At 34.9% G+C, this 27,520-nt stretch overlaps 2 protein-coding genes across 2 annotated transcripts; one reads left to right on the forward strand and one right to left on the reverse strand.

The window, feature by feature from the left end:
- Positions 1-5,296: 5,296 nt before the first annotated feature.
- On the forward strand, positions 5,297-6,401 carry LOC144998396 (hydroxyacyl-thioester dehydratase type-like protein). Its single transcript, XM_078958176.1, has 3 exons — positions 5,297-5,869; positions 5,961-6,076; positions 6,178-6,401. The coding sequence occupies exons 1-3, from the start codon at positions 5,615-5,617 to the stop codon at positions 6,275-6,277; spliced, it is 471 nt and encodes a 156-aa protein (XP_078814302.1). The 5' UTR covers positions 5,297-5,614; the 3' UTR covers positions 6,278-6,401.
- A 5,358-nt stretch (positions 6,402-11,759) lies between these two features.
- Positions 11,760-15,526, reverse strand: LOC145036730 (ruBisCO large subunit-binding protein subunit alpha-like). Its single transcript, XM_078985200.1, has 8 exons — positions 15,372-15,526; positions 15,096-15,285; positions 14,794-14,915; positions 14,476-14,683; positions 14,245-14,390; positions 13,855-14,161; positions 13,318-13,769; positions 11,760-12,185 (listed from the first exon to the last, which is right to left on the reverse strand). The coding sequence occupies exons 1-8, from the start codon at positions 15,423-15,425 to the stop codon at positions 11,898-11,900; spliced, it is 1,767 nt and encodes a 588-aa protein (XP_078841326.1). The 5' UTR covers positions 15,426-15,526; the 3' UTR covers positions 11,760-11,897.
- Positions 15,527-27,520: the final 11,994 nt, after the last annotated feature.

Consider the following 27,520-nt stretch of genomic DNA (forward strand, 5'->3'; position numbering starts at 1 on the left):
TGAACCGAAATGAGATGGAGAATAGTGAAGAGATGGCTAAAGAACCGAAAGGACATCTGCTATACGAAAATGACCAAGCAATTAACTCTTTACTCAATATGAGAAGAGTAAAGTAGCTCATGACTTAAGTAAATTTGACAGCCTTATTGGGAAGAAACGATTTGTGTATATCGAATCATTAAGGCTTCACTTGAGGTCTGTGAGGCTTCGATCAACATGTAACATCATACTTCTAGGGACACTTAGCTAGTTAAAAGAGAGAGTGAGAGATACCTGCCCCAGCTCCATCATGAAAGAACATTTGTGATATGAGACAATAATATTTTTGGATTTTTAATTTTTCTAAAACATAATAAAAACAAAAAAGAAAAATATTTTTGGAATTTTGATTTTGAAAAATAATGGAAAATAGAAAGTAGAGAAAGAGAATGATATATAAAATGTACAAAGGATATACAAGAACCAAACCACAAGATAAAACAATCGCTTGCTTCGAAAAAACTAAATGAGGTGATATAGACCAAGCCTTCGGTTCATTTTGGTTCCCGAAATATCAGGAGCCGAAATAGACCGAGCGTTCGGTTTATTTCGGTTATTAGAAAAATTCCGGTTTATTTCGGTCGAACAGACTCAGCTTCCATCATTCCTAAGCCTTGTAGAATTTTGTTAATCAATGCTTCAGGTAAGGCCTTAGTTAAGATGTTTGCCAATTGATCCGAGGACTGAACAAAGTGAATTTCGACATTTCCATCTTCTACATGGTCCTTGATGAAATGATATCTCAGTGCTATGCGTTTTGTCTTGGAATGCTGCACTAGATTGTGACATATTCTGATGGCGCTTTCAGAATCGCAATAGAGAGGAATCTTCTTCATATTCAGCCCATAATCTCGTAATTGGATTTTAATCCATATGACCTGAGACGTGCAAGATGTTGTAACAATATATTCAGCTTCGGCTGTGGAGAGAGAAACACATGTTTGTATCTTGGACTGCCAGCTAACGAGTTTCCCATCAAGGAATTGACAACCGCCAGTGGTGCTCTTTCAGTCCAATCCACATCCTCCACGATCAGCATCTGAGAATGCTTGTACGAAGAAACCTAATTTTGCAGGATACCAAATACCGAGAGATGAGGTTCGCTTCAGGTATTTGAAAATGTTTTTCACAGCCACCATGTGAGGTTCGCGTGGATTAGCTTGCAACCTGGAACAATAACAAACAGAGAACATAAATTCTGGTCTACTAGTTGTTAGATACATTAGAGATCCTATCATTTATCGATAAAGATTCATATCAACAGCCGGTTTCTCCAAAGATGGTGCCAACTTTTTCCAAATGCCATAGGAACTTTCACTTTGGAATTACCCATCATGCCAAACTTGGTTAGCAAGGTCTTTGTGTAAGCTTCCTGATTGATAAATATGCCTTCGGGTCCCTGTCTAATATTCAAGCCAAGGAAAAAGTTAATTGGACCCATTGAGCTCATTTCAAACTTAGTCTCTATCAACTTCCTGATTTCAGCAGTTAAGCTAGGATTCGTGGAACCGAAGATGATACCATCTACATAAATTTGAACGATCATTAAGTGGTCACCCTCTTTCTTGCAAAAGAAGGTTGGGTCAACCGAACCTTGTTTAAACTTGGACATTTTTAGAAAGCGAGTAAGAGTTTCATACCATGCTCTAGGAGCTTGCTTCACCCATAGACTACTTTATCAATAATATAATAGTGATCAGGATACCTTTCGTTCATGAAACCCGGTGGTTGCTCAACATATACTGTCTCCTCTAGTTCTCCATTTAAGAATGCACACTTGACATCCATTTAAAACACTTCAAAGTTTTTGTGTGTAGTATACGCCAGAAAGATTCAAACCAATTCCAACCTTGCTACTAGAGCGAAAGTCTCTTCGTAGTCAATTCCCTCTTCCTGACAATATCGATCTCTTTACAACTAACCGAGCCTTGTTGCGAATAACATTTCCCTCTTTGTCCATCTTGTCTCTGAAAACCCATTTTAACCCAACAACATATGCATCTTTTGGTGTGGAAATCAATCTCCAAACCCGGTTTCGCTCGAATTCATTAAGTTCGTCTTGCATAGCTTGAACCCAGTCAGAATGGTCAGGTGCAATATTAACCGTTTTCGGTTCTATTTTCGAGACAAATGAATTAAACATGCAGAACTCTACTTGAGAGGACAGGGCAGTTTGTTTCGTTTTTATTTGAGACCGAGTCAGAACACGCTCAGATGATTCACCAATGACCTGATTTTTTGGATGACCCCTTGTCGTTTAGTGAGAGGAGGATAGTTAGGATCATAGGAAGGATCCAATTCTGCATTTATTTCTTCCTCAAATTCGGATTGAGTGTCTTCATCATTTGCTTGATTATTCTCCCCCTTAAATGGAGAGACTATCTCAACATCCGGTTCAGAATGCTCCCCCTCGGTTGGATGTTCATTGTTTGAAGTTGGATTCTCCCCCTCGAATGATGAAACAGTTTCATCCTCAGGGTTAGATTGCTCCCCCTCGAATGGGGCGTCATGGGTTTCTGCTGGTGATGAATTTTCCTCCTGGAATTTAGGACTTTCTTTTGGAGGTTCACTAGGAACGGGCTGTTCGGTTGGTTCCTTATGTTCGCTTGTTATTTCTTTTGCTGCTTCATCGATAATTCTCTTCAAGTTGTCGATCTTGTTGTCAGCAGCCTTCGTCTCAGGGTGAATTGCTCGTTTTGGTTCATCAAAAAGCAACATGTATTCATCAAATAGATTTGAAATAGGGACCGAAACTTGACCTAGTTTAGGAAAGATTTCCTCCAATTGATCAATGCTTGATTGAAGCTTCTTTACAAAACTATCATCAAAGGTGACATAATAGGTTTCCTCAATTCTCTTTGAACGTTTATTTAGAACCCTATATGCCTTTGAGGTTAGTGAGTATCCAAAAAAGATCCCTTCATCGGCCTTTATGTCGAACTTGTTTCAGTTCTCTTTGGAATTGAAAATAAAGCATCTCGAACCAAACACTCGGAAGAACTTAACATTCGGCTTGCGATTATTCAGGATTTCGTATGGGATGATAGAGAATCGCTTGTTAAGGAAAGATCGGTTCTGGGTATAACAGGCAGCAGCGATTGCATCGGCCTAGAAGTACAAAAGTAAGGAAGCGAAGCTGAGCATGGTTCGTGCTGCTTCACACAGAGAGCGGTTTCGTCTTTCAACTATGTCATTCTGTTGTGGAGTGTAGGGAGCAGAGAAGTTGCGAGACACTCCCTTATTAACAAGAAATTCTTCGAGCTGTTGATTCTTCAATTCCAATCCATTGTCGCTTCTTATATTCTTGTCCATCTTTCGTAGTTGAAGTTCCACTTGCTTTATAAATGCCTTGAGCTTTGGAGTCGCTTCGTTCTTCTGTTTAAGAAAGAAAACCCAAGTGAAACGTGAAAAGTCATCAACAATTACCAATATGTACTTACTACAACCAACGCTTTCTATTGCTGAAGGACCACATGAGTCGATGTGAAGAAGTTCAAGTGGTTCGATGATCTTTGTGTTGATACGTGTTGGATGACTCTTTCGGATTGGCTTTCACATCTCACATGTAGCGCACAAGTGTTCCTTATCAAATTCGAGAAGAGGAAGTCCGCGTACATGATCACCAATAACCAATTTTTTGATGTCCTTGAAGTTGAGATGTGAGAGCCTTCGATGTCATAGCCAACTTTCGTCAGAGTGCGCTTTCGTTAGAAGGCATATAATTGGCTTCTCTCGTATTGGATTAATATTAAGAGGATACATCTCACCCTTTCACTTGGATTTCAACAGAACAGTCTTTGTCTTCTTTTCAACAATTTCTGAACCTTCATCATCGAAGAAACCTTTAAACAAGTTCCCACAACAAGTTGAGAGACACTAATTAGGTTGTGCTGCAATCCCTCCACATATGCTACCTTTCTGATTGAGAATTCCCCATTTGTGATCATTCCATAGCCTTTGATCGTTCCATATGAATTATTCACATATTTGACACATCCACCATCCTTAAGGGCCCGAAACTCCCTCATCTCTTCCATCCTTCCTGTCATGTGATGTGAGCAGCCACTATCAATGTACCATTCGTCGTCGAACTGCTCGTCACTTATAACCTGCAAAAATTAAGCAGATTTAGGAACCCAAAGTTTCTTAGGTCCTCGTGAGCCTTTTTACAGGACAAGGAATAGCAATAGAGAGATCACCCAAATATGTTCTTTTTACTAAACCAGGTTAAATAGTTACTTTATACAAAATTGTCTGTTCTTAGACAAGCCTTTAATCACCTTTGCCAAAACAAATGCATAAACCCTAATACAAACACTTAACTACCAAAGTAAGACACACATCCATACCTAATCAATACGAACACCACGACCACCAACATATCCTTTCTTCTAAACAACAACATATCATGTGTTCACAATGCGAAGAACCTTTTCCACCAAAAAACCAAAACTCACAATCACCACTCTGATCACCAATACAGTCAAGGAAGTTAACCATTTCTTGTGCGCTCAATCTGACGATGCAATATGAGTGACTCAACTCTGCTTAACACCAAATCTCGACCCATTTCTTCTTTCAAACGGGGGACTTGCATTTTCTGTTATGCAATTTCTGCTCCACAATCACAATAAATAGTATGCAAATAGCCGAAGTTGAGACGGTCTCTTGGATTTATAAATATCGAATCTGGTGAATGTGGTGGTGGGGTCGTCATCATGATTCACGTGAAAGCGAGGTTATGTCAGATTGTCGGTATCCTTTAGTGGAAAGGGGCTTGAAGATTTAAGGTTTCATCGAATAAGCCATCCATTTTATTGACTGACGGGTCCACAGTGACCCTTAGATCCCAAGCAAAGAACCGGTCAAACTCGATGACATGTACACAAGTTAACTCGGAGTTGAAACAAAGTGGACTCACTTGCTGACTATTATTATGACGTCCATGGTTTACCTGTTTTAAAACAGATAGGTGGTCATTTTAGCCGGTAAAGTAATACTTCGTTCCTCTCTCTCTCTCTCTCTCTCTCAAAAAAAAAAAAAAAAAAAAAAAAAAAAAAAAAAAAAAAAGTGGCATTTACCTTTTTTTTTCCAAAAAAACGAGGCCTACAAAATAAGTAATGAAGACGAAAAATGAAATTCTTTCTGTTTTCAAAATGGGCCAGATATAACGAAATAGTCAATTTGCTTTGTTGGGCTCGCTTTAACTATTGTTTTGTAGTCCAATTAGCAGCCCATTTATTCTCCGGTTGCTAAATCTTCCTTCAACCCTTCTCCTCACCAGGTAACCCCTTCCCTCCATCTATCTCTATCTCTCTCTCACACACACACACACACGCACTCTTTCTCTCACTACATGCATGGAAGATGAATTAAAGAGTCCATTGTACAGAATGCGAACTATCTATACGTAATCTGTAATGTTATATGCTCTATGTAATCTGGCGCTAAGTGTTCGATGAAATGCTTCAGAGAGAAGCGACTTTCATAATCCCGGTTGATTGCTCGTTAACATAATTGAATTCGAGTTGATTAACAAATAGATCCGAATCATTCATTATTTACATCGTTCACCATGAAGCGTGTGTTGTTCAACTACATTCCATCATTGAGATACTCATCAGATTCGTTACTACTGAAAACCGGAGACAAATTGAAACAAACAAGAATATTTTCAAGTCAAGATCTAGTTCAATTTTCGAAGCTGAGTTTTGATGCAAATCCTCTTCATCTCGATTCTGAATACGCAAAGAAGGCCGGATTTACAGATCGAATAGTTCCTGGAATTCTTGTTGCGTCTCTATTCCCAACAATCATTGCTTCTCATTTCGTAAGTTTTTCACTTTTTCAGATGTATATGTAATATGAATGTGGTTTGATGAAGATGATTATTTTTATTACACTACTGAATTGATTTGTAGGCTGGAGCAGTATATGCCTCACAGACATTGCATTTCAGATTGCCTGTTTATGTAGACGACGAGATTATTGGTGAAGTTGAAGCTACTAACATAAGAGAAATGAAGAAGAAATACGTGTGAGTAGAAAATTATTAGCTCTTTTCATTTCAAGTGAAGTATGAAAGAATTTTTTTTTGAATTCTTGAGTTCTAACTCTTTTTTTTTTCAATTGGGTTAGTGCCAAATTTGCAACCAGATGCTTTAATAAGAATGGGGTTCTTGTTCTTGATGGAGAGGCTATGGCTGTGTTGCCAACATTATGTCCAATGCAAACATGAATTTGGATGGATTGAAAGTGTTCTTTGCTTTTTATGTACGAGTATTGCATAACCCAACATGGTATGTGTAATGAAATCAAATAATGAAAAGATCAAGTAATTTTAACCTTTTTTATTTTAATAATTTTTGTTTGCTATAATATTTGATTTTTTTTTTTTTTTTTTTATTTCTATATATTCTAGTTCTAATCATCTCTGATAAATAAAGGATTTTTTGTCATTTGTTACACTCTCATTAATTTGCCAACTATTATTTTGTAATTATGTTGAATTAATTCTTTTTCCATGTGTCATTTTATTTGTTTTTCTATTTTATTAAATTTCATATAATATTTTAATGTAATAATTGCAATAAATGTATTAATAAATAGATATCAATTTCATTAATAAATGTACCTTTTAATTTCAAAATTTTCAAAATTAAAACTCATTAATTTTTTTTATTTATTTAATTTGTTTGTTTAAATTTAATCATTTAATAAATGAATGATTTTTTTGTTACTTGTTACAATCTCATTGAATTTATCAAATATCATTTTGTAGTTATTTTGAATTAATTCTTTTTCCTTTTTTGTAGAAACAACAAAATTTTATTAAAATGATCCCCAACTAGTAAGAAACTAGGGGGAACATGAACAAAAGAGAGACATACAGATAGTAGTCGCAAGTAACGAAAAATACATAGGTAACACTAGGAAAAATGGAAAGGGGATGATGATCACAACCATTCACATTAGGGGTGAGCATTTGGACCGGTGGACCGGACCGGACCGGACCCTTTTTTTGGACCCTCGGGTCGGTTCTCGGTTCTCAGATTTCTTTCCGGTCCAGTCCGGTTTTTTTACCGGTTCGGTCCGGTTTTTACCGGGTTTAGAACCGGTTGGACACGATTAAGATTTTTGTGATGTTTTTTAAACACTCATAACTCATTCGTTTTATGTCAAATTGATATGCGGTTTTTTCCAACATTTAGTTTACAGTTTGTAGATGAATTCAGACTATAATTTTGTTTATTTTGGTATTATATTCACTGCGTTACGATCCTTTAAAGTAGAGCTATCAAAGCTGAAAAAATTCAGCTTTTCAGCAAGATTTTGTAATCTGTGATATTTTTTAAACACCCATAACTCATTCCTTTTAGGTCGGATTGACTAGAGATCTTTTCCAACATTTAGTTTACAGTTTGTAGATGGGTTTAGACTATAATTTTGTTTATTTTTGTATCATATTCACTGAGTTACAATCCTTCAAAGTAGAGCTATCAAAGCTGAAAAAATTCAGCTTTTCAGCAAGATTTTGTAATCTGTGACGTTTTTTAAACACCAATAACTCATTCGTTTTAAGTCGGATTGACCTCCGGTTTTTTCCAACATTTAGTTTACAGTTTGTAGATGAATTTAGACTATAATTTTGTTTATTTTGGTATTTTATTCACTGAGTTACAATTCTTCAAAGTAGAGCTATCAAAGCTGAAATATTTCAGCTTTTTAGTATTATTTTATACTATAATTCCGAGTCCGCATTTAGCACATGTGGTAGAGTTGTAAGTAAGTATCAGACTAGTATATCGACATTGATAGTTGAAGCTTTGTTATGCACCCAAGATTGGGTGATAAAGTCTACAAATCCGATAGTTGACAACGTTGATGACATCTTGAACGATAATGATATGACTTTGGGTAAAAAAAATTACAATATTTCTTCTTTTTTTATACAATTATTACTTTTTATTAAATACTAACAACATTTTCATTTGTGTTTATATAGAGAAAAAAATATAGATGATAATGATATGGGGAAGAGGCTAGTGGAAGATTAGATTATTAGTTTATGAAGTTTGTTAGTTTGATTGATTTTAAAGTTTAAACTATGATTTTTGTTGTTACGGTAATACTTTTATATGTTTGTCTTAAAATTGTTTAACTTTTGTTGGTGAACTTGATTTATATGTTAGTTGTTTTTATTTGGAAATTTAATTTTTGCAAATTGCAAGTTATAATATTATACATCAATGTAGATTAGTTAGGCATGAAACGGAAACATATTAATTTTGCAAGTTATAATATTATACATCAATTTAGATTACATATACTCTATGCAATTAAAGTTGTACCGGTCCAAACGGGTCCAAAAACCGGAAAACCCGGACCTGGACCCGGACACGGACACGACTCATCCGGTCCGGTCCATGGTCCACAAAATTCTCCATAACCGGTCCGGTCCAAGAGCCGGTCCGGTCTGGGCCGGTCCAAATGCTCACCCCTAATTCACGTAAACCACCTTTTCCTCTGCATTTGATCCAGAGATACACCAAGGATTTTATGTGCTCCGCTCCACAAAAGGGACTAATAAATGTTAGTTTAAAAGTCCGATTATTTCTATATTTCCAGAGGCTCCATATAATCCCATAGCATATCGTCATGAGTCTTTTTTTCTTTTTTAGACACCTACCTCAGCTTGTAGCAAAGCATAATAGATCCCTGACATTGTGAAATGTTTGATGCTTGATATCGCACCAGTCAAATATTTTATCTCTTATTGCACTCGCATACGGACATATTACTAGGATGTGGTCGACACATTCGTCACCAACAATGCAAGCACCATAGCATGTCGAGTCGAGCTCCACTCCTCAGGAGCTCAGAGCCATCATAGAAGGAATTTTATTTTGTAGTGCTCTCCAGATAAAGTTCACATTGATCGATGCATCCCTGTGCCATAGCGTAAGTGGAAGTAACTGACTTGGGACAGATTTTTTATCGATTAACCTCCGTAATGCCCCAACCATATAGCGACCATTTGCATCAAGACTACTTTTCCATTGATCACACCCGCTCACCAAATTCACCGTGGATAGTTCATTCCTTAGATTGTCCAAATCATCGGATAGTCCATACTCAAGGGGACAAGAATTCCAATGACCTATCAAACATCCGTCAATGATTTTGTCCGCCACTTTGCATCTTTTCCTTGTCTCAAGGTTGAACAGGTCGGGGTATTTGGTCTTCAATTGGTTTCCACCAGTCCATTTGTCATACCAAAACTAGGTGTTATCATCGGATATGAGCTGTAGTTCGAACACATCCCCTATTTCCAAGCCACACCTCTTGAGATCGTTCTTTATGGTTGCAATGTTATGCCATACACCATTGATGTACCTACTAGAAAAATAGTCATGAGGTTTATTGTATAAGTTGTGTATACCTTTTATTGTACACCCCCATAGTGAGTCCCCCTCTTTTGTCAGACGCCACTACCATTTGACTATTAAGCTAACATTCAGCGCGAGTATTGATCCTACGCCAAGCACACCATCATATTTTGAGGCTATTACTTTATCCCATACCACCTAGTGTATTTACCCTTTATCTTCATCTCCGCCCCAAAGGAATCTGCGTCTAAGTTGTTCCAGAGTATTAGTGACTGCCACCGATGCTGTGAATAATAAGTAGTAAGTGGGAAGATTGCCTAGAACTGAGGTGATCATTGTCAGTCGACCACCACAGGAGAGGGATTTCGATTTCCATGATGATAGTTTGGAATGAAACTTGTCGATTATTGGTTTCCAATTTTTTATAAGGTTCATGTTCGCGCCAACGGGAACACCGAGATATTTGAAGGGAAAAGATCCCGCTTCACATCCTAAAATACTAGCTCAATTTGTAATTTCTCCTTCAGACACCCCAATTCCAAACACTCTGGATTTGTGAAAGCTTACTTTTAGACCGAATGATACGTGAAAGCATCTAAGAATCCGTGCTAGATTTTTTAGATTGGATCTTGACCATTCACCTAAAAATAAAGCATTGTTTGCGTAGAACAAATGTGAAAGAGTAGGGCCACCATTTGGAATTTAAACTCCTTTAAATAGTCCTTTGTCTTTAGCAGCCTCTATTGTTGCATTGAGACCCTCCATGGCTATAATGAAAAAGGAATGGTGAGAGTGGGTCACCTTGTCGCACACCTTTGGAAATTTTGAATTCATTCGTTGGAGACCCGTTTCCAATGACAAAGGCATGAGAAGAGTTCAGGCATCCCCGAATCCAAAGTCGCCATTTAGAACCAAAGCTCATATGTATGAGTATGGAATCAAGATATTACCAATTTATTGAGTCAAATGCTTTATCAAAGTCTACTTTGAATAGTAGAATCCTCTTTTTATTTTCTTCACCCACGAGTAGAGTTCATTTATCACTAATGGTTCGTCTAGTATGTTCCTGCCTTCTATGCAAGCTGATTGGACACATCCAATGACTCCACCAATAACTGTTTTGAGCCTTAATGAAAGCACATTTGAGATGATCTTGTACATACATCCGATTAGGTTGATAGGTCGATATATTTTACCTTAGGCACAAGGGTGATGAAAGATGAGTTACATCCCCGTGCTAAGGTACCAAATTTGTCAAAATGAATAATGAAGCTCATCACATCATCTTTGTCCCAGTAGGTTTTGATGAATTTAAAAGTAATACCGTTTGGAACAAAGGCCTTGTCACTACCACATGCCCACAACGCAATTTTTACTTCTTCAAGTGTGAAGGCGGCTTCAAGTTTAATAGCTTCCATCATCGAAATGGATTTAGTTTTTCTATTTTATTAAAGTATACATAATATTTTAATGTAATAATTACAATAAATATAATAAAAAACGGATATCAATTATGTTAATAAACTTACCTTCTAATTTCAAATTTTCCAAAATTAAAGTTCATTAATTTCTATAAATTATTGTTTTTCTTATTATAAATTCAAATTTCTCAAATATTTTTATTTTTATATTTAATATATTTTTTTTAATTAACCAATGTAATACATGAATCTCACAATGTTTAACAACTAATGAAAAAGAATGAATCTCACAATGTTTAACAACTAATGAAAAAGAATTGTTGGTTTATAATAGCATAGATATACATTCAAAATTCCTAGAAGTAACCTTGTAATTTGTTTGGTTGATATCAAATAAAATTAATTTAATAACAAAAGCTGAATTATTTTTTTATTTCTATATAATATTAGGTTTAGTAAATATTAAATAAACCTCAATACAATAGAAAATTGTTTCTAACCGCATATTCATGTCAAGCTCAATCGTTACCCCAATGTCACATCCTACTGCCTTTATCAAACTCAACCGTCTCTTAACATATATATATTTTTAAAATTTAGTCGACAGATAAATTGTCTATTTTCTTATGTAATCAAAGTTGACTAACATAGAATAAGACTAAATAGTTTGTAAAATCAAATGTCAAAGTCACATATATTTTCGAATAAAAAAAAACCAATCACGTTTCGATTGGATTTTAATTAAATTTGGTTATATTTGAAAACCATAATCAATTCCAATTCGGTTGATTGGATTTTGGATGAATCAACTCATTCAAACAAACGTCCTAACTCCTAAATTTAACAACCAAACACACCAATTTCTCAAACTCCAAATCCATAAACCAAACATGCCTAAAAAACAATGGAGTAAAATTCATTCTTAAACCATTTTATTTCCGCTAATAATAATAATAAAATTACAACATGTAGGCCGTTTAACAAAAGTCCAAATCTCGAATTGCTACAAAACCAGCTGACCCTATTTGGTCAGAAATATCATTCATCATCATATGGACATACCTTGTGGTGCAGCAGCCATTGGTGCCTTGGGTTTAGGCTTTTCCACAACAATTGCTTGTGTGGTCAAAACCATTCCTGCAACGGAAGCTGCATTCTGCAAAGCACATCTTGTAACCTTTGCAGGATCAATAACTCCTGATTCCACCAGATTCTCATACTTATCTGTCATTGCATTGTACCCCATTTCCCATTCGCTTTCCTTCACCTTTTCCACCACCACTTCCCCTTCAACTCCCGCGTTTTGTGCAATCAGTGATGCCGGTGACACCAATGCCTACATTCCAATCCAATCAACCAAATTAAATCAAGTAACATTATTTTTAGTTGAAAAACTAGCTGGTAGCTGAAAAACTAGTTGGTAGTTGTAAAACTAGTTGGTAGCTAAAAGGTTCGCTGGTAGTTGAAAAGCTAGTTGGTAGCCAATAATTTAGTTGGTAGTTGATAACTGAAAAGCTAGTTGGTAGTTGAAAAACTAGTTGGTAGTTAATATGCCAAAGTTGTGTTTGGCACGCTACAGCTAGCTGATAAGCTAACTTATTTTTCGAGCTTTTTTAAAATTGTCATGTTTGGCAAGCCAAAAAATAGTTGATATGCTAGCTTTTTAAAAAGCTACTTTGGCTATGTCCGAAAAGCTAGCTTTTTGAAAAGCTACTTAGACTAGGTTTTTAGGTATTATTATTATTTTCCAATTATACCCCTTTAATTAATTATAGAAACGCATACTCTTAAATGTCATTTTATGTAATTTTATATATTTCAACTAGTTTTACCAAACGTTATTTTTATTCAGATAGCTTTTCGCTAACAGCTAGTTTTTTTATTTAACAGCTGGTTTTACCAAACTTTATTTTTCAACTATCAGCTAACTTTTAAGCTAACAACTAGCTTTTCAGTTAGTACGCCAAACATAGCCTTTGAGTAGCTTTTGAGGAGCTTTTTCAAGATTTCCCAAATATACCCTTTAATTAATTATAAAAAAAACATATTATTCTAAATGTCTTTTTATGTCATTTTATATCTTTTAGCTAAGCTTATTGGCTAGTTTTTACCAAACATTAGTTTTTGTCAGCTAGTCTACCAAACATAGCTTAACCAATAGTTGATAGCTGAAAAGCTAGTTGATAGCTAATAAGCTAGTTGGTTGCTGATGAAAAATAACGTTTGGTAAAACTAAGTAGAAAGTATGAAATGACATAAAAATATGTAGAAAAATGTTTTTGTTATAATTAGTAAAGGGTATCTACGGAAGAATTTTTTTTGAAAAAAAGAAAAAAGAAAAAACAACTATAAGCTATAGTTGAAAAGCTACTATGAGTAGGTTTCTAAAAAGCTACCTTATAAGATAGTTTTTTAAAGAGTGTATAAAACAAACAACATGAAGGAAAACTAAACAAACAATTTTATACCTTTTGAATGATATCAGCACCCAATCGTTCATCAGCATCTTCAATTGTCTCTTTAATGGCTGGAACCAAAGTGGATAAATGCACAAATGCAGCACCACCTCCAGGAACAATACCTTCTTCAATGGCAGCAAATGTTGCATTTTTAGCATCTTCAATTCTAAGCTTTCTGTCTTCCAATTCTGTTTCAGTTGCAGCACCAACTTTAATAACTGCAACTCCACCAGACAACTTTGCAATTCTTTCCGACAATTTCTCAGAATCATAAACCGAATCAGTCTCAGATAACTCCTTTTTAATCTGAGCAATTCTTGATTGGATTTCATCTTTTGATGCAGCATCAGCAATCATGGTGGTTGAGTCTTTAGTGATTGTGATCTTTCTAGCTATTCCAAGTTGCTCAACAGAAGCATTCTCAACAAGTAACCCCAAGTCACTTGCTTGATATTCAGCTCCTGAGAAAAAAAAAAAAAAAAAAAAAAGATTCAGATTTCAGATTGACTATATGATGAAAGGAGATGATTATGAATTTATGATTACCTGTCATGATTGCAATATCTTGAAGTAAAGCTTTTCTTCTTTCACCAAAACCAGGTGCTTTAATGGCTGCAACATTGAGGATGCCTCGAAGCTTGTTGACAACAAGAGTGGCTAAAGCTTCACCTGTTACATCTTCAGCTATGATCAACAATGGAGCTCTTAATTGTGTGGTTTTTTCGAGTAATGGGATGATCTCCTTGATTGAAGATATCTTTTGATCTGTGATTAGAACCCTAGCATTTTCGAATTCAACAAGGAGTTTTTCAGGGTTGGTGACAAATTGTGGAGAGATGTATCCTCTATCAATCTACAAAACCATCAAGAAACTGATGTTAAATACTTTGATTTACACCTTTGTTTAAAATATAATTTGACATTCAAGTTACAAACCTCCATTCCTTCTTCAACATCAACGGTTGTTTCAAATGAGGAAGATGATTCAATAGACAAGACACCATCTGCTCCGACCTTGTCAATGGCATCAGCAATCATGGCTCCGATAACATCATCATTTCCAGCAGAGATTGAAGCAATGGCTTGAAGATTGAAGAAGATAACAAGGATTTGATGAGAAGATGAGATAATGGATGATGAAAGTTTGAAGTAAAGAAAGTTTGTTACCTCTGATATCATCAGAACCTTTTACAGGTCTAGCTCTCTTTTCAAGCTCCTCAATTAAACCCAATACAGTTTTGTCAATACCTTTCTTTAATGACACTGGATTAGCACCTGAAGTGACACTTAAGAGACCGAGTTTGATGATTTCACGAGCAAGAACTGATGCTGTTGTAGTACCATCACCAGCTGAGTCATTGGTCCTACTTGCAACCTGTATGAATAATACATTTCACCATTGTTAAACATGATATGGAAAACAGTAATCAATTAACTACAGAAATATAGGATAAAGGAAGAAGGAGGAAATTTCAAAGTTCAAACCTCTCTGATAAGAGCAGCACCAGCGTTTTCCATGGCGTCAGGAAGCTCAATAGCTCTGGCGATTGTAACTCCATCATTAACCACCTTCGGGGAACCATATTCATCCAAAACAACATTCCTCCCTAACAAGTTCAGATACTAAGTGAATTAGTTCTGGATGATAGATTCGTAGTTGTATTAGAATCATAATTCAATTGCAATTATCTAGATGATACAAATTCATCACTCATATCAATCACTAAACGCCAATCGAAATTGGCGAGCATTCTAACCACCAAAACATGAAATGAAATATATGATACCTCTAGGACCGAGAGTAAGGCCAACGACGTCGGCAAGTTTATCGATTCCGGCCTGCATAGCCGCCCTCGACTTCTGGTCAAACGCAATATCTTTAGCCGCAGCTCGAACCACAAACCGGCGATTCGATTGTCTCATATTCACAGCAGTCTGCAAAAGATTAATCCTCCTACTACCATCAAGAAAATTCCCCTGCTCATAAAAAAAAACACCCCAAATTATCACCAGAAAACATAATGAATACATATAAGCAAGGGCAATTGAAGTAAAAATACTACCTTCTTATGGGAAGAGAGGATTGAAGCTGTAGATATCGCATTAGCAGACGCCATGTGAGAAGCTGCAAATTCTCTTGGTTGTGTGGATAAGGGGGAGTTATGGGAGTTGAGTGAGGATTGTCGCTGTGAAGCTTATATTAGGGTTTCAGGGTTTAGCGACAAGTATCTAGAGATACGACAGCGTTTAGGTGGTTAGTTGATCAACATTTGCAGAATATTGCATTCACGATCCGGAAGTTCCTTTGCTATAACAAAACAACCACCAATGTTTTGTAAATTAAAAAAGAAGACTTAGGGTGTGTTTAATTCATTGGGATTTCTTAGAATGTGATCAATTGTAATCTAAACGATCTGAACGCTCAGTGAATTGTTTGTGAACCGTTCGGTGGGAAGTTTATTTATGTTCGTTTACCTAATAAACGAACGAACATTAACATAAATTATCGTTCGTTTAGTTAAACAAACGAACATGAACAATGGTCTCGTTCGTTTAATTATGTTCGTGAACGTTCGTTTATATTTTTCGTTTGTGTTTTTTCATATAAGTTCATTTTATATTCACATATGCTTAATTTTGTTTGATTACATTAATGTATTATATATTATTTTATGGTCATATATCTTTAGTTATGTTTTTTTTATCTTTATTTATTTATGTACATTTAGCATCTTCACGAACATAAACGAACGAACATGAACAATATAATTTGTTAAACGAACGAACATAAACAAGAAAAGTCGTTTGTTTATTCGTTTATTTGTTCGACTAACTTAAACGAACGAACATGAACAAGTCTCGTTCGGTTCGTTTACAGTCCTAGTTGTGAGACTCGTGTGTTACATGGGTTAATTTTAAAAAATTAAATATAAATGTCAAAATATTTGAAAACTTTGAATTTATAAGAAAATAAGAAAATTAATGAATTATTATAATAGAAATGTTGTTAATCCTTTAAATTTAAACAAATAATTTAAATAAATAAAAGAAACTAATAAACTTTAATTTTGAAAATTTTGAAATTAAAATGTAAATTTATTAACGAAACTGATATCCATTTATTATTGTATTTATTGCAATTATTATATTACAATATTATGTGGAATTTAATAAAATAGAAAAACTCATAAAATAACATGTGAAAAAAAAATTAATTTAAAATAGTCACAAAATAACATTTGATAAATTGAATAAGAATGTGACAAGTGTTAAAAAAAAAAAAAAAAAAAAAAAAAAAAAAAAAATCTTTCATTTATTAGAGGGGATTAGATTAGATTTTCAATTCATTTTTACTAAGGGGTGCTTTGAGTTTTTTATATAAAAGATTTCTTGTTTTTTGAATTGTTAAAAAAAAAATGTAGATATCCTATATCGTCCCATAGTTTTTAATTTGAATTTATAACTAATATAATAATTATGAGATAAATTGTGGTTGTTGGCTTCTGAACCTATTTCTAGCTTTTTGCTAGTAGTTTTATATAAATTTTTGTCGTTTTAAAAAAAACAAATGTTTGTTAGTAAAAATGTTTCTTAGTTTATATGATTTTGAAAAATACAACATAAGAAAAAAAAATTGATTAGCTTATGCAGTACCAAATGTAATAAGTTGTTTAGTCCAAACACTATTTTATGCAATTCATAGTACATACTTATTTATTCAAATTAGCTTATTAGTGGTACCAAACTTATATAAGTGACTAAGCACCTTCAAAGTTAAAATTGTAATCCTAAATAACCATATGATAAAATTAGCTTATTAGTGGTACCAAACTTATATAAGCGGCTAAGCACCTTCAAAGTTAAAATTGTAATCCTAAATAACCATATGATAAAATTGAATGGCATCTGATATCAAATTTAATGAAACGATAAATTGGTCATCTATTGTATTTACCTAGAGTTTGTATAATCACATGTATTTCAATAAAAATAAGTATATAATCAAAATATTTATGTCTTATTTGGTTCATGGATTCTAAAAGAATAGATAGAAATTGGATAATGGATTATGTTTATAGTGTGTTATATCTTGACAAATTTAATTCGGTTGGATTCTATCTAAAATTCATCATTCTATGGATAAAGATAAAGAATCTACATTTCTTTGGTCTAAGAGAGTGTTTACTTGATACATCTAGTCAACTTCTCTATAATGCTTCTATATAATGATTATCTATCAAGAAAGTCATGGAATGCATTGAATATTCACTTCCTATAAATTAATCATATAATTACAAACGAATAAGAGAATATTGGATGAGTGATGATTAAGGTGGTAAGAGATGGGAGAGTTGATGGGACTGTTGGGCTAATAGATATGAGATATGAGACTTTTCTTCATAGGTCCTATGGTGACTCTTCTCGTTGCCGGAGGAGAAAAATATGGGAATAAGTGGGGGTGACAATTGGAGGAGATGCATTAGGCGGGTGGCCGTTGGTTTTGTATATAAGAGGTTTAAGGGGACAAAGAGGTTGAATGCATGGAAGTTGAGGTTTATGATATGTCAAACAACATAGGTACGGGACATGTTGCTGGTTGTATGTTAATAGGTGCTAATTGTAAGGATCATCGGCCTAGGAGATGACAATGGTGGGGGAGGTTGTAAGCAAGGTTGTGATCATGAGATAACAACGGAGGAGAAACAATTATAGTAGTAGGAAACAACAATAGAGGCAACCAATGATTATGACATTAAAATTGATAAGTTGTACATCTTCACCCTCATCTTATTCGAGATGTCTCACCATATTAAAAGAGAGATACTTTAGTTTATGCATTTTGTCGAGGATATTGTGTTGGTGTGCAGGTTTAGGAGTAAGTTGAACGTTAGGTTTGTCCATGTGGATGACTACTATTGGAAAAAAAAAATTTGGATTGACACAATTAAAACAACGTATATTTAGTGCAATTTTAACGAAAAATGCAATAATGATGTAATATACAGGGCTGTAAATGAACTCAACGTTTAGCGAACCGTTCGTGAACTGTTCGGCGGGAAGTTCGTTTATGTTCTTTTATTTAATAAATGAACGAACATGAACAAAAATCATTGTTCGTTTAGTTAAATGAACGAACATGAACAATGGTCTCGTTCGTTCATTTATGTTCGTGAACGTTCGTTTATGATGTTCGTTTATGTTCGTTCGTTTATGTTTATTTATATTCATCTATATTCAATTATTTTTTATTATATTGCTATATTATATGTTCGTTTATGTTCATATATGTTCAATTGTGTTTTTTTTAATCTTTGTTCGTTTATGTTTGTTCGTTTATGTTCGTTTAGCATGTTCACGAACATAAATGAACGAACATGAACAAAGTAATTTGTTAAACGAACAAACATGAACAAGAAAATCTCGTTCGTTTATCTGTTCGTGTTCGTTTGTTGTTCGACTAACTTAAACGAACGAACATGAACAAAACCTTGTTCGTGTTCGTTTGGTTCGTTTACATATGTAAGTATACATGAGCAATCTCTACACACAAATAAGAGTTTTAAGTACTTGTGATTTATAATCCATAGAATGTTTCACAACACATCAAGGCATGTTGATTAAAGTGAAGGGTGGTAGTCTAGTGTGATAAGGTATCGCTAAAACTTAGAGGAAAATTTTACACAGTTGTTGTTAGGCCAACAATGATATATGTTATGGGTTCGGAGCATAACAAACAAGCTTATGTTTGCATGAAACCCTAAATTGCGAAGATCTATGTTTTCTCTATTGGACATGCAAATATTGAACACAAAAGAATAAACCCTAGGAACTACCTACTATTTTCGAAATTCATATTAAGAGATAGTAGACATACCTTTGATTGTTATGTAGTAATAACAATGCAGATCCAAGAGTTCTTGAAGCTTGAGTGCAAGTTTCACAAGTGTCACACCTCTAATGGCTCACAAACACACTTAGCAAGAGGATGAGATGAGAGAGGAGAGAAATTTCAAATTCTTCTACTTGGAAAGGATGGACGAAATTCTAAGGGTGAAGAACCCTTTATATTGTGCACCAAGGATACCATGGATAAGCCTTATCTGAATAAAATATTAATATTTCAAACTTGGTAATTATTCACTTCTTAATTATCCATATAAGATGAGATAATCTAGAAATTCTATATATATATATATATATATATATATATATATATATATATATATATATATATATATATATATATATATTCATCCATCTCCTTCCCTAGGAAGGTTATGGACCTTTTTACTCAACTATTGAATAATTGTACTTTTAGTCCCTGCACTTTTAATTAATTCATTTGATTCCAAAATTAATTCCAAATTAGGTTTTTATTAAATATTAATTAAATAATATGATTTCTACTTATGTTTTCAACTAAACATTTATGTTTTCATAGAATCATCAAACACAATACTATAGTATGAAATCCTGATTGCTTTTACCAAAATTTTCTAATTTAACCTTAGTAATTTTTATGCAATTTTTTTTTAAATATACATAGGATTATAATGTAACTAATGTAATCAACCCCCTACCCCATACTTAATTTATGCAATGTCCCCATTGCATGTTATGCATGATAAAGAACATAAAAGTAAAAAGAGAGAATTGGAACATACTCCCCTGGGATAGTAGTTGCGAGGTTGAAATTCTTCTTGTTAAGTTCCATATTCAACTAACTTTCGCATAGGAATAGCTCATCCATGCCTTGGGTGTCATAATTCTAGTGTGGTTGACAGCTCTAAATATGCAGGGAAAAGCTTCTTGGAATCGCCTAGAAATGGTCTTCGTAAATGTATATAGTGCCCGCCTTGATTGGAATCGAATAAAATACTTGAAAATAAGAAACTGAGCAACTCACCAAGTTATAAGTGGAGACTTGTCGAGTTGGATCGTGACTCGACATAAAAACACGAAATTTTTCATGAACTCGTTGAGTTTGAAGTGTGTACTCGACGAGTTTTCAGCTCTGTATGGGCAACTTTTCCTTTCTGCTCCAGTTTTGATTTTATGTTCAAGGAGGGTATTAGGGTAATACACATCTCTGTTTCTTCATCAATGAGACTCTTTTTGAACTATTTAAAGCATCGGACTCATAGTTTCACTCAAATCTTCTAATCTTTTCATAATCAACTCGACCCCTCACTTTTAAATCTCTCACACTTTAATTAACTGGATCAATTCTCATCCTAAACTTCTACAAAGATCAAAAACAAAACCAAATAATAAAAAAGAAAACAATCATTAAACTAGAATTCCTACATTACCCTTAATCAAATAGAAGTTTTTAAACATCACCAAACCAAACAAATAAACACACAAGCAAAAATAAAAATTATCTGAACAAATCAATCACAAACAAAAAGAAAAAGGATAGTCACTCTTCATCCTCGTCATCTCTTCCTCCGGTTCCACTCCCACAGGCACCTCCTTGCCTTGCCCTCCAACGTTCATCCCAATTTTGAATGTAAGGGTAATTGGGAAAAGAATCATTGTGGGGTATGCTCATGTGGCTCATCATATATTTAAGGGTCATGTTGTTCCGATTCAAACTATGGCCTATATCATCTTGATATGTTCTCAACTCCATATTGTACGGATCCATAGGCAACTCATATTCCACGAGAATAATCGGTGGGTTCTCATGCACGTGTGCTTGTGGAGGCCTTACCCTTTTACCCGGCTCTTCCGGTGCTACCACTTCATCTTCGTTGGGGATAGCAAAGTTCCCCCTCCATAATCCTCAACAATCTTAGTCCTATTATAGAGAAGATGGCTAAAAGAGGGCGTTTTCATTATAGTCAAGTAGTTCTCGGCTCCCCTTTCAAAAACACCATAAGACCTTGCCAATCTAGTCACAAACATACCTCCACAAATCCTAGAGGTTTTCTAATCCTTAACTCCCTCATCCACTAAGTATTTTTCCAAACAATAAGGGATGTTATAGAAAGTGTTGGGCATGATGATGCACCATAGGTAAAAAAAACATCGAGACTCGGCACATTATCATCATCTTTCCTCGTGTTAATGGTGTTTGAAACAAACCTATAGATAAGGCTGTGGATTGGTGATCTAATACTTACCTCTTGTGCAACTGATGGTATATAAACCCTGTTTTCAATTGTTGTCCACCAATTGGACCCATTCACCCCATTCGAAAACACCTTGTGAAAACTTTCCAAAAATTCACCAAGGCCTCATTCATGACCACTAATTGATCATATAACCCCATCCTCCAATCTAACTCGGCCATACTACACTCCTGGTACTCGCCACCAAGAAAAAAGGTCAACACATTTGTATCGAAATAATCATCCCCTCCCCAAAATTTGATTGTCGCATAAACTCTAAGCACAACTATTTATATACGGGCTCTTGAATTTGGAATAGTCTTCGCCAATCATCACATCTAATTTGTACCTCGTTATTCACAAACACTTTTGTCAAGTAAGGGTTTATCTCGCTTGCCAACCCCACTTGTTCTAACCACGTCTAATTGACCTCATTGGTTATGTAGAATTCTTTCTTCTTCAAGGTCTCCAACTTATTTCTCCATTCAATTAAAGTTTTATTATACTCAAATTGAGGAAAATTAAACCAAGCGAATTCCTCTTGATCTCTTGGAATTTGTTGGCCCCTATTTCTCCTCATTTTTCTGCACAAACAAATAGAAAAGGGAACCAAACAAACCACAAAAATAAGTTAAAAATAAATTTTCAGCTAAAACTGGACTTTTTGGAAATCAACTTGTCAAGTTGATTGAGCAACTCGGCGAGTTCGATGAACATGACAAATTTTATGATTCCAACAAATTCGACCATATTATCTCAAAATTACTTTAGGGGTTTGTTTAGATAGTAAAACACATATTAAATCATAAGAAAAACCATATTAAATACTCTAATTTGCCCAAAATTAAAACCCTAGAGTTCACGCTAAAGTCAAAAATCGAGATTTTCACTAAATTCAACCATCAAACACATCAAAATCAAAACTTTAACATAATTATAAGTGAAAAATCTAACCTTTCTTGAGAGTTTTTTAGTAGAACCAAGAGAAGTTGAAAAAATTGTGCTTGAGAGAAGTCGGCTCGTCGAGTGGAGGCGTGGTGGGTGAAACTGCAAGATTTTTGCCTTTTAGGGTTACAACCCTTTTTCACCGAGTGTAAAATCAATTTTTATTTTCGGTAATAAAAGTCTACTCGTCGAGTTGGGGATCCCAAACTCATCGAGTAGAGACGGTGCCTGAGTAAAAATCACGAAAATTTGAACGAACTCGTTGATTCTTTAAAAGAACTCAGCGAGTTTTAGGCTCTCATTGAAAAATTTTAAGTTTTTCTCACTAAAATTTCACCACACCACACACTCAAACATTGCTTGTACTCAAGCAACATTTTAAGCAAATTAGAAGACTTAGAGTGAAAAATCCTAACAAAATACTCAAAAATAAAGGAAATAAAAGACTAAAAAGAAAGAAAAGAAAAGGTAAAAGAAAGCAAACTTAAAAATGGGTTGCCTCCCGCAAGCACTTCTTTTTTAGGAGTCTTTATCTGGACTCCTTCCCGCTCTACGTTGTACCGGCTTCCTCCGATGGAAGTTCCTTCTTCACCTTTTGTACTTTCCAACTTCTTTTATAAGATAATATTTTCCTTATGTATGCCTTTTTCAAGTTCTCCTTTTTCTTTGAGTGACATTTTCTTCATGCTTACGCTTATTTCCTATACCTTTTTTTTTACAACCTTTGTCTTCTCTTCTTCTTCTTTTTCCCACCTGTTTCATTTACATTGTGTCCATTTCAACTTCCTTTTTACTCATCCCCTCGCCATCACTTGAAATCATAGTTTATGACTCACTTTCTTCATAAACCTAGGGATCAGCTAGTTGAAAGGTAAAGACTTCAAAAGTAGTAGATACTAAGGCTCGAGGTTTGGTTCGTTTTTCTTTTGTTGGCTTAAATTCTTCCATTTTCTGATCAATCTTGTGCAAGCCAATGGGAGAGTTATTCTTTTTGTCATTACAAGCCTTGGTATTCTCTTGTTACTCCAAACTCTCCTTCTTGTTGTCTTTATTAGCTTCACCATATTGTGAATATATGTCAAGGCATGTCGAGTTTGTGTCTTCAAAATTGCTTACATCTCCATCACCTTCACTTTCCTCAAGTAGTTTCTCCAATTCGTGTAGGTCTCTTTTAGCATTAAAGTCCTCTTCTACATAGAATGTGAATTCCTCCGAATTGTTTTCTTGCCAAAGCGCTAGTTCCTTTTCTAACAATTCATCAATCGTATCCACTGAGGGGATCACATCATCACTAGATTCTGAATGTTTTGCTACTTGATCGACTCCAAAAGTGACTGACTCATCTCCCACTCGGAGAGTAAGTTTAGACTCTCGTACATCCACTATAGCACAATACGTGTTGAGAAACGGTCTTCCAAGAATAATTGGAACCTTATGGTCCTCTTCCATATCTAGTATTAAAAGTCAACGGGAAATAGCAATTTATCAACCATAACTAAAAGATCCTCGCAAATTCCCCTTGGATATGTTACCATTTTGTTGGCTAGATATATTGCCATATGAATGGGCTTTGGTTCAGGAATATTTGGCTTCTTGAAGAATGAATATGACATTAGGTTTACACTAGCCCCCGAATCAGCCAATGCATAAGCAGTAGTTGAATTTCCAAATTGGCATGGCAACGTTATACTTCCCGGATCGCCCATCTTTTTTTGGTAGTTCATTCATCATAGCGGCTGAACAAATTTCATTTAAAACTATCTCTGAGACATCCTCCATCTTCCTTCTACTTATGATGAGTTCTTTAAGGAATCTTGCATATTTAGGCATTTGTGTTATTACTTCAAGGAACAAGATGTTAACTTGGAGGGCCTTTACGTGCTCTAAAATCTTCTTATATTCTTCATTTTGTTTATCTTGTATGGATCGACCTGGGAATGGAAAAGGAGGCTGGTACGGTTTTATGGGAGGATTATTTTTTTCGTCAGGTGCATAGCTCATCGAGTTTTGTTTATGAACTCATCGAGTTTTGTTTATGAACTCATCGAGTTTTTTCCTCTGTTTGCGATTTTTGAGTATCTCCTCTTTTTTTTCCTACAACACACTTAGATCTTCATTCTGGATTGGATTCATAGGATTGAAAATTTGCTCATTTGTTTTTATTGCATTAATATGAGCCGTTCTCGGATTCTTCTTGGTGTTGCTAGGAAGTCTGCCCGGTGTTCTTTCATTGAATTGTTTTGATAGCTGCCTGAGTTGCTTCTCTATGTTAAGGATTGCGGCCTACTGATTCCGAAGTAGAGCTTCTTGATCTTTCATCATAATTTGGTGCTCTATCATCATGTTTTCTTGCTCCCTTATAGTAGCATCCGCTTCATCATGTCTTTTCTCAGATGCACTCGCAAAGCGTCCAAGCATAACTTTATAATTTGTCTTCTTCTTTTGCACCGACTCCTCCTTTTGATATAACCCTCTCGACCTTTGCCTATACTTTTCCTCCTTTGCCTTATTATACTCATCATATGGTCGTCATTCTTTTTTCAGTTTCCACCAATTGTCATCAAACCTATCGCCACTCGAATAACAAACTTGTGTTTTTCGGTTCCCGTTCTCGTCAAGGTCACCGTCTTTATTAAGGAGGGGCCTGCTATAATTGTCACATCCCACTCAGATGGTGTGGATGGATTGGTCCATCTTTCTCATCCTATAATTTATGGTCTCTAACTTAGCCATCACTATCGCCATGTCATCAGAAACTGAATTCACCACCCCTCGTGTTGATTCGTGCCTTGGGTTATGATATTCTCTTGAGTGATTGGATAATTCTTCAATTAATTCTTTTATAATTATGGTTGTCTTCTTCATGAGTGGTCCTTGGGAGTCAAGGAGTTTCCTCGTTGTCATATTCGCTCCATCATAGAATGTAGAGACTTCTTGTTGAATGTTTAGGTCATTATGAGGGCAGTTCCTCAATAAGCCTTTGTATCTTTCCCTCGCCTCATAGAGTGACTCGCCTCCTTGTTTTTCGAAGTTTGCAATGGATTTATTCAACTTTGCTATTTTGGATGGTGGGCAAAACTGATCGATGAATTCTTCGTGCATATTTTTCCATGTTGTGATGGATCCTAGAAGGAGTATTTTAGCCAATCTTTTGCGGCTCCCTTAAACGTAACTAGTAGCTTACGAAGTAGAATAGTCTCGTGAGGCACATTAGGGATGTTAAAGTAGTTGGCTATGTCGTTGACCTTGTCGATATGCTTGTACACGGCTTCGTGATCCTTACCGTAGAATAGGATGTCCTTTAGTTAGGCAAGTATGTGAGATTTCAGCTCAAAGTTCGTAGTTGTTGGAATCGCGAGTTGCATGAGTCCTGCCCCGGTATCGTCATGCATGATGCATCCTTATTTTGTATTCGCCCATGGGTATGTCTGCACTATTGGCCATCTCTTCTTCTAGTTCGGTCTCACTTTCTTCTTCAAATTCGAGTGTTTCTGGCTCGAGATCTTCTATCTTTTTGTCAAAACCGCTTGATTCTCCGATTGCCTTCTCCTTATTTTTACAAATAATCGATTTTGGATCTTCCATGGGTGGCACTACTGTAGAGCTGGAACTCCTGGTCATAAACTTCCTAAAACAAAACAAAAAAACAAGCGTAAAACGAACAAAAACGAAGAAAAAACGAAAATGAAAACGCGACCAACTCGTTGAGTTCAGAAGTGTACTTGACGAGTTGAACGCAAAAAATCAGAAAAATAAAAACTGAAAATTAAGAATGAAAACTAATAATTTTATGCAAGATAAATCTCACACAGAGGATCGATAATACTAGCAAATAAAATTAACTATTTAAAACTATTCCCCAGCAACGGTACCAAAAACTTGATGCGTGTGAAGTGTACTAGTTTAATCCTAACAAACTCAAATAAAAACAAACACACGTAGGCAGTGTACCTATCGATAACAGTTTAGTTTAAGCAAATAGGGTATCTAACACAGGGAACGGTAAACAATTAAAATTAATACTAATATTATCTAAATAAATCAATTAATTAAAATGGGGTTTTTTTTCTAGTTTTACAAGACTAGAAACTTAAGTTACGTCCTAAACACTCTAGCAAAAAGGCAATTAACAGCTAAAAGAGGAACAAAAGACAAGTAGATTCAATCAAATTAAAGAGACTTCCGTTTAAATTCGATTCACTTATTCATATGGTTAATTTTGTGGCAAGTGCAATGGATTAGTATGTCATTTGTTACCGATTTCTAATGTGATTAGGTTCATGTTCACTACTTTTAATCATTTAGCAAACAAGCTAATTCAAGTAGTGATCAAGTGATTAAACTAACAAGTTTCCTAGTGTTCAGTTCGAATTAAGTAAGACTTGTAACATTAGTTAATCAAATTGGTTGGTTTAATTAACTCATATGAGGTTAGTCATCACATATGCTCACACATTAACTAACTTATTTTCTAGTTACCCTAGGTTCATGTTCACTAATACTAGGCATACAATCTTGTTTTCACTAAACCATAAGATTCAAGCAATCAAGAAGATGTTCATGCAACTCAATTAGTTAGTTATTAGGGAAATCTCCAGAAAAATCCTAAAATTTTGGTCTAATTTATGAAAAAGTCCCAAACTAAATTTTATTTACAGAAAATCACAGAATACCGGTTAAAACTTCGAAAAAACCCTTTTAGGCCCGTTTCACAGATTTTGTTGGTATTCTGTCCTTTTTCGTTAGTTTGCTCAAAATTTTCGGACTTTTCCAAAAATTACATAATAACCAAAATATTGGGACTTTCTTGAAAATTACCATGAAATTAATGGATATTATTCTTAACACATCATTTATAAACATAAAAAATATTTTTATTATAAAAAAAGGAAATACATTTGTTGCTAATTTTTAGGAATAAATTGGTGGTCTAAGTACTCTATTGTTTCATGACCACTCAAACTCTCTACGTTCTTCCTATGCATTGTTGTGGGTATGATGGTGAGATGAACTTAGTTAGCATTCATCTAATGTTGGTGTTCCTTTTATGATGTTTAACCTAACTACAAACCAACATTCATACCTTACATGTTAACTATCGGCTAACACACATCTATAAAATGTGAAAAGTGAACCGTGAATGATAATTT

This window comes from Lactuca saligna, chromosome 1, assembly GCF_052625555.1.
Source record: "Lactuca saligna cultivar CGN05327 chromosome 1, ASM5262555v1, whole genome shotgun sequence".
NCBI lineage: Eukaryota > Viridiplantae > Streptophyta > Magnoliopsida > Asterales > Asteraceae > Lactuca > Lactuca saligna.

Coding starts and splice junctions, on each gene's coding strand:
- LOC144998396 (XM_078958176.1), top strand. CDS start 5,615: ATGAAGCGTGTGTTGTTCAACTACATTCCATCATTGAGATACTCATCA. Junction 5,870..5,960: donor CAATCATTGCTTCTCATTTC/GTAAGTTTTTCA, acceptor ATTGATTTGTAG/GCTGGAGCAGTATATGCCTC. Junction 6,077..6,177: donor GAAATGAAGAAGAAATACGT/GTGAGTAGAAAA, acceptor CAATTGGGTTAG/TGCCAAATTTGCAACCAGAT.
- LOC145036730 (XM_078985200.1), bottom strand. CDS start 15,425: ATGGCGTCTGCTAATGCGATATCTACAGCTTCAATCCTCTCTTCCCAT. Junction 15,286..15,371: donor TCCTCTCTTCCCATAAGAAG/GTAGTATTTTTA, acceptor TTTTATGAGCAG/GGGAATTTTCTTGATGGTAG. Junction 14,684..14,793: donor GTGCTGCTCTTATCAGAGAG/GTTTGAACTTTG, acceptor TTATTCATACAG/GTTGCAAGTAGGACCAATGA.